Below are 7,983 nucleotides of genomic sequence, written 5' to 3'. Positions count from 1 at the left end.
CACCTTTGGTCTTGAGTCTTTGAACTTAAAAATGAAAGCTTGATGCATGTTAAGGCTTAAAGATGATAACTTGTTGTTGAGTAATGTTGAACACACCTAGAAATGCATGTTTAGGTGCTTTAAATCGTTAAAAACCCAACCTTGGATGGATATCTTCACGAAATGCATTTTCTGCATTCTGTCGTGAAATATCCGGATATGTGCCCGATGAATATCCGGATATATGATATCCGGATATGGGTTTTGAGTATCCGGATATTAGATATCCGGATATGAGATTCTGGATATCCGGATATGTCCAGTGAGATATCCGGATATTGCATATCCGGATATGGTCCCGAGGAATAACTGGATATTCTGGGATTTCGTAGAACAGTAGTTGTGTTGTGTGTACAGTAGGCTATTGGGGGTTTGGGGACCCTAGATTGATGAAGTTGAACTTCTGTTTTAATTAAACTAAGTCAGAATCAAGTGATTAAGGACTTATGGTTTGGTATGGAGCCTTAAGACGTTAAACGTATGGAAAGGCGTTGTCTTAATTTGTATGCTTGTGGTGCATGTTGTTGATGTATTGTTGGTCCATAACAGATTGTGAATCTGCTGTGTTTGGACTTTGAGCTGTGGACTCTTGGCTTTTGGAGTTAGCTTGCAAGGTAAGCTTTCGTGTCCTCGGTTTAGCCATGTTGTGGTTCCACCATGTCCCATGGGGGTATGGTTTATGCATGCTGTGTACATGCTTTTGGATATTTGATATGTTAATTGAACTTTACATGTAATGGCTTTTAATATGCATGTGTTGTTTCATCTTGACGGGAAGCCTGAGTATGTAGCGCCATACAAGACGGTGTACCGGGGTGAATGCAAGTGGTACTTGCACGGTGTGTAGGTGATAGACGTATACCTGCACTGTCTCTGGCCAGTAGATTAGTATTGACACACATGGCATGATTATCTGCTGCATTGCATTGTTTTAGAAATGATAAATGATAAACTGCTTTTGAACTTATATTGCACATGTAAGTGAGGTTGGGGTGGAAGATCCTTGAGGACTCACTGACTTACTGAGATTTCTAGATTAGAGATCTTACCCCACGTTTGGGGAATGCTTATTTCAGGATCAGGTAATATGGGTACTGATGCCTCAGGCGGCAGGAGGCCGGAGCTTAGCTGATTATGTTTTACTGCCTTATGTTAGCATGACTGGATTTGGATGCTGTTTATGTTTTCCGCTATTTATGATATGTTGTTGTTGAGACTGATGTTGGGCATGTTGCCTTATTTGAGTGAGCATGGGGATTGTCCATGACACTCTCTGTTAGTACTTTTTAGATTGGAGCTATATAAACTGTTAGATGGTCCGGTCTACATTGTTGTAGTTCCGTGACTAGAGCCACACTTATATTATCTATGTTATGAGGTTTTTCAGTTAGCTGTTTTATTGCAATTACATACAGGCGATGTTTTATTAATTGATTATTAAGCAAGTTGGTAATGTTAATGGCATCATAATTGAAAAGAAAAAGTAATTCCGCATTTTTAATTAAGCGCAGCTTAATACGATATTATGATAACATTGCCGGATATATACGGGGTGTTACAACTACAGAGATTATGGAACCTCAACGGGACGTACGAACTCACAGTCCTAGACAATGGCCACCTGCTACTGAAGTTTAAGGAAAACGCGATTATGTCTATGTTATACAGGAAGGCCCATGGATCGTTTTGGATCATTATGTTATTGTCCAAAGGTGGAGACCGTTTTTCGACCCTTATGATGAAAGGGTAAAGAGAATGGCGGTTTGGTTAAGGATCCCAGGTCTCCCAACGGAGTTCTATACTGCACAACACCTATGGAGGATATGGAACATGCTAGGAAGAACACTGAAGGTAGACAAGGCTTCACTTAGAAGAGCAGAGGGGATTGAGGGGGAGATTACAGATAAAGCCCGTTTTGCTAGAATATGTGTAGAGGTAGATTTACGTCGAAGTTTCGTTTCGAGATTTAGGTTATGGGATTTTATCCAACAAAAGTTTGTATACCTGAATGTGGGGTAAGAAGGGTTGCACTTAATATGTTTTTCCTGTGGACGTTATGGGCACAAAAAGGAAGCGTGCAACGGGGGACTGGATTATAGAAAGGAGGACGCTGCCGCTGAGAAAAAGAGGAGCCCCATACAGAATAAGGAGGCAGTGGGAGCTGAAGCGAACATAGGAGTGAATGGGAACATGGGGGATGTCGAGATGCAGACAGAAGGGAACTCTAATGACACTGATGCCTTTGGGGCATGGATGGTGGTGAAGAGAGGACCTAGGGGAAGGAGATATGTCACCGCGCCGGAGGGGAGTACCAGGGAGACGACGACGAAGGAGAAATGAAGAGGGAGAGATTTCCCACCAAAAATCTCGAGAAGAGTGTTCTGACCGCGTCTGACACTGCAAAGGGAGACCAGCCAACTGCTATCATCCCAGGTTTGGAGGTGGGAAAAGGGAAGACAAAGGAGGTCACAAACCTCATGAAACCTAAAGGGAGGCCAGAAACGTTACGACAAAGAGGAAATTCCTCGAACAATGTTAAGCAGGTAGGAGGAAAGTTGACAGGGAACAACCAGAAAGCAAGCGGTACCACGTCTAGTACGAGTGAGACAGGTACAAAGGTGGTTGTAAGTTCAGAGAATGGGAAACCGGGTAATGTAAAGCTGAAAGTGACGTGTCATTATGATAGCATGGCCAAAGTCAACGGACATAACACACAGGACGGTGAGAAGACAGTTGGGTAAGGACCACCGGACGCTTTGGAGCTAATGCGTAGATACCAACAGAATAATCCAGAGGCAGCTAGATTAGTTGACGAAGCCATACTGGATAACTGTTTCCTTTCCTAGTTAAAGACTCTTGTCCTTCGTTCTCGGTCCTTTTCTTTGTTTTTTGATGAGTATCTTTTGCTGGAATTGTCGTGGTGCCAAGAAGAAGGGTTTTGGTCTCCTGATGAGAGACATGGTGAAAAAATATGACGTTAAGGTCTTGGTCCTCCTGGAAGTCCGCATTAGTGGGCTTGCTGCTAACAGGAAGATTAAGTCGCTAGGTTTCAACAGTTTCCTTAAGAGTGATGCCATTGGCTTTTCAGGTGGGATATGGGTCCTATGGGATAGGAGTTGTGTAGAGGTTGAGCTACTAGCTTCTCATTTCCAATTTATTCACGCTAACTTAAAGTGGGTTAGTACTGGCAAAGAGGAAGTTGCCACGTTCGTGTACGGGAGCCATAGAAGGACTGCGCAAGATGTTGTGGGAGGAACTTAGAAATCGGAGTACAAGTATCACAAAGTCGTGGATTGTTTTGGGAGACTTCAACGCGATCTTGCAAAATCAGGAAAAGATGGAAGGAAGGGACGCATGCTGTGGGAGTATGCAGGAATTCGCCTCCTGTCTCCACGATTGCGAACTAGGAAATATTGGGTTCAAGGGTCCGTCCTTCACCTGGAAACGAGGTCAGGTTTTTGAGCGTTTGGATAAAGCAGCTGCCAATTCGACTTGGGTTTCAGCTTTCCCAGATAGATACATTATGCATCTTTCTTACTTTAGCTCTGACCATAGACCTCTCTTGCTTTGGGGAGGTGCCAGACGGAGGGTTGCTGGGGGGAACAAGCCTTTTCGCTTCCTCGTGTCATGGCTTTCTTGTGAGGCTTTGAGACTATAGTCAGCAATTGTTGGAACGAAGGAGTCAGGTGGGTGGAAGCTTCTGCGCGTTTTCGAGTTGAGGCATCCTTCTGGCATGAGCACTCTTTCAAGGAGATTATTCGCAAGAAGTTTAGACTCCATGCTAGGCTGTTGGGTATTGATGTTGAACTTCAAAGGCAGCCTAGTAGTACCCTTGAATTCCTATATAGACAATTGTGGGATGAGTTGAATGGGATCTATATTAAGGAGGAGTTAGTGTGGTTTCAAAGATCGAGGCAGAAGTGGTTGGTGGATGGGGATAGGAACACTAGGTTCTATCATTCAACAACCCTAACCTGTAAAAGACGCAACAAGATACTGTCTCTAAAGAATGAGATGGGGGAATGGATTACTAAGCCTGGGGAGTTGAAGAATATGGTGCTGGACTTCTATAGGAAACTGTACACTGAGGATAACTATAACGTGACCCATTTTCCTCTGTTGGGAGGTTTTCCCAAGGTCACCAGCTCCTCGTTTAGTCATGTCCAGAGGGTTCCTGGTCCCGCGGAGATTAGAGAGGTGTGTATGAGCATGGATGGGTTCAAGGCTCCTGGGCCCGATGGAATGCAAGTGTGTTTCCTGCAAGCTCAATGGAATGTAATTAAAGAATCCCTGGTCAATATAATAAGAGACATTTTTATAGACCCTAGAAGAATGGGGAATATTAACCGATCTTCAAATTGCCTGATACCCAAAGAAGACAACCCTGATTCCCTAAATAAATTGCGACCAATTAGCCTTTGTAACGTGGTGTTCAAGGTGGTCACAAAGATCCTTGCTAATAGGTTAAAATTGTATCTGAATGTATTGATCCTACCTAATCAATGCAGCTTCATTAAGGGGCGGCATAGCAGCGATAATATTATCATTGCGCAAGAAATCTTCCATTCCACGAGACTCAAGAAGGGTGGGGTGGGGTGGATGGCTATTAAGGTTGACCTGGAAAAAGCTTACGATAAGGTTAACTGGGATTACCTTCGCCAAACTCTTCAGGCTGTAGGGCTTAATGATGAGACGGTTAATCTGATTATGGAAGGGGTAACTTCCACGGTCATGAATATTTTGTGGGAGAGAGAAACCATTGACGACTTCATGCCCACCAGAGGAATCAGGCAAGGAGACCCTTTGTCTCCATATCTATTCGTGCTATGTATCGATAGACTGGCTCATCTGATTCTGGAGGCTACCTCGCATAAGCTATGGAAACCTGTAGTGCTGAAAAAGAATGACCCTCCTATTTCGCATTTGTTCTTTACAGACGATTTGCTGCTCTTCGCAGAAGCATCTGTCCAGCAAGCAACGATCATCAGTAAAATCCTGAAGTGTTTTTGCGATTCATCAGGTCAAAGAGTTAGCAAAGAGAAGACCAGAGTGATTTTCTCTAGGAACGTGAACCATAATAGAGTCATGCAGATTGCCCGGGAGATGGATTTTCCTATCGCGGCAGATCTTGGTAAATACTTGGGCATACCTATTCTGAGTGAGAGAGTCAGGGCCTCAACCTTTGCTTTTATCTTAGACAGAATGGATAAAAGATTAAACAAATGGAACAGGTCCTCACTATCTCTTGCAGGTAGATCCACTCTTGTCCAGTCGGTTCTGTCCACGATTCCATCATACTCCATGCAGACGTGTTTTCTTCCCTGATCAATATGCAATAAAGTCGAACAAAGATCCAGGGCATTCCTATGGGGCTCCACGCTAGATAGGAGGAAGGTTCACTCTGTGGCTTGGGAGAAGGATTGCCAACCGAAGAGATGCAGAGGGATGAGGAATAGGAGGATGAGGGAAAATAACCAATCCTTTCTCATGAAAGTGGGGCATGGTATTCTCACTCAACGTTCGAGCCTATAGACCTGTGTGCTAAAATACGGATTGAGAGATGATCTTATACCGGAGCTGAAGGCGAGCTGTCAGGTCTCAAATCTTTGGAGGGGAGTTATGCGCATATGGTCAAAAGTGGTGGCAGGTTCCAGGATCCTCATCGGGAACGGGTGTGAAACTAATTTCTTGAGGGACAGGTGGCTGCCTCTGAATGAGAGGGTGATCATTAAGGATGCTATTCATATACCGGAGGAGGTGCACGACTGGACGGTAGACAGGTTGGTTAGCACACATGGTAACTGGAATTGGGATTTATTATACAGTTTATTGTCTCCTGCATCGTGTGCGAGTATTGCTAGTGTTATGCCCCCTAGCCATGACAGAAGGGAGGATTATGTCATCTGGGGCTTGTCAGGGGATGGGATGTTTTCTGTTAAATCTGCATATCACATGTTAACAGATAGGGATGAGAACGATGGAAGGGATATTAGAGAGAAAGCTTGGCTTTGGAAGGAGCCAAAAAGGGTGCAATCTTTCCTTTGGCTAGCGCTAGGAAACAACCTGTTGACAAATGAGAGGAGAGTTCATAGACATCTCACAGAGGATAATGTGTGCCCTAAATGTAATGAGGGAGTTGAAGATTTAACACACGTGCTACGAGAGTGCAAATGGAGCAAGGCACTGTGGGGGTATTTTGACATGGAGAGACGATGGCCTGATTTCTTCTCCTCATCGGGCCAACAATGGATTATCAGGAATCTGGAAAGTAAATCCAGGGTTCTCAATTATGAATGGAGAGAGTTATTTGGAGTGCTCTGCTGGCTTATGTGGAGAGATAGGAACAGCCTGGTTTTTGAGAAGAAAACCGCTCTGCAGGATGCCATTATTAGGAAAGCCAAAGTCTTCGTCTCGCAGACGGAAATAGCCTACAAAGAGTTACGCAAGCATGCTTTGAACGTTCGGGTGGTTGAGGAGAGGCTTATTTTTTGGAAGTTCCCACAGGAAGGGTGGTGTAAACTCAATTTTGATGGCTCTTGTTTAGAAAGGGGGAGGAAGTCTAGCTGTGGGGAGTAATTAGGGATGCGGCTGGAGGTTGGATGAAAGGTGTTTGCAGGAATATCGGGTCGGGTAACTCGACCAGAGCGGAGCTGTGGGGTATGCTTCACGGATTAGAGATTGCTTGGGAGATGGGCATTCCGAGACTGTGGGTTGAAGGGGACTCCCAAGTGGTGATTCAGATGGTGTCTAACCAGTGCCATATACATCATTCTTTAGCCCCACTGCTAAATAAGATTAGAGAGATGATAGGCAGAGTGTGGGTCCTTAAGATCAGTCACGCTTACAGGGAGTGCAATACGCTCGCTGATGGGGTGGCTAGGTTTGGGTACACTTTCCATGATTAGGACATACATATCCTTGAGCATCCACCAGTGGATTGTTTTGACTTGTTTGAGAGTGATTTGAGGGGCATCTCTCATAAGAGAGTGTGTCCTGTTGTGTAGTTCTTTTATTTTCCCTTATATTAAAAAAAGGACAGACAAGAATCATAGAAAGATGGGTTATGTTTATCTCATTTTACATAAGATAAACAACTTTCCTACACACACAAAAAGGGATTGGGTCCTACCACTCTTTTTTCTCTCTCCTATTACCTGTGGGTCTCATTATACTTTTATTTCTACAACATGAGATAATTTTTTCTTACAACATAAGAAAAATATATTCCTATAAAGATATATAATTGCTCAAATGCTATAGAACTGTGCAAAAGCATATGATCAAATTTCGAAATTGCTTCTCCCACTAAAATTTATCATGTTTACAATTATCATCAGATTTCATTAATTTCAAAATAAATTAATAAAAAATGTTAATTCAAAATAAACGGAAACGAACTTTAATTCCAAAACTATATTTTATCCTGTAATATATAATTGGGTTCGAAATCATATAATCAAGGTTTTGATACCAATGTAAGAAATCACAAAATAGTATTATATGAAATTAGAACACAAAAGGGGTTCAGGCTTACCCGTTGATAACATAATTTCTGATATCTCAATTGTAGTATTTGCTTCGGTATTCTTGCAAAGGTTGAAAGACTAGGATTTTCTTTCTGCAAGTCACACCACTCCATGTTCACAACCTTTGATGGGGCACGTTGTGGAGTGATTGTTTTTCAACATATTGTGAATACATTGGTCAAACTTATTAACCATAATCCCCTTACCATCATAAGCTTATGAATTAGGCCTATATTATTACCTATACTAATCAATGATATAGATATCGAAGTCCAAACCAAATGTCACTTAATTAATAGGCTTTATACTGCATCCCGTAGCCCATTTTTATTAAAACAAGAAAAAAATTGCAATTGAATGAAGCCCAAAATAATAATTAAAATTTCTAACAATATATTTAAAGTTTGAATTCTGTATA

General features: G+C 42.6%; 1 protein-coding gene across 1 annotated transcript; it reads left to right on the top strand.

The window, feature by feature from the left end:
* The first annotated feature begins 3,376 nt into the window (after nt 1-3,376).
* Nucleotides 3,377-6,615, top strand: LOC133283880 (uncharacterized). The gene is made up of 3 exons (XM_061480805.1): nt 3,377-3,614; nt 3,719-5,290; nt 5,600-6,615. Exons 1-3 carry the CDS (start codon nt 3,377-3,379, stop codon nt 6,613-6,615), a joined length of 2,826 nt encoding a protein of 941 aa, XP_061336789.1.
* The last annotated feature ends 1,368 nt before the right edge of the window (nt 6,616-7,983 follow it).

This window comes from Gastrolobium bilobum, unplaced genomic scaffold (assembly GCF_033153095.1).
Source record: "Gastrolobium bilobum isolate Gb01-03AN ecotype WA unplaced genomic scaffold, APGP_CSIRO_Gbil_v1 utg28738, whole genome shotgun sequence".
NCBI classification, from domain to species: Eukaryota; Viridiplantae; Streptophyta; class Magnoliopsida; order Fabales; family Fabaceae; genus Gastrolobium; species Gastrolobium bilobum.
Note: the sequence above shows the minus strand (reverse complement) of the source record. Positions and strands in the feature narration are given on the sequence as shown.

Excerpts from the sequence above, each read along its gene's own strand:
- LOC133283880 (XM_061480805.1), top strand. The coding sequence starts at position 3,377 with ATGGAAGGAAGGGACGCATGCTGTGGGAGTATGCAGGAATTCGCCTCC. Across the intron at positions 3,615-3,718 it reads ACCTCTCTTGCTTTGGGGAG|GAGTCAGGTGGGTGGAAGCT; the intron begins GTGCCAGACGGA and ends GTTGGAACGAAG. Across the intron at positions 5,291-5,599 it reads GTCCTCACTATCTCTTGCAG|ATGATCTTATACCGGAGCTG; the intron begins GTAGATCCACTC and ends ACGGATTGAGAG.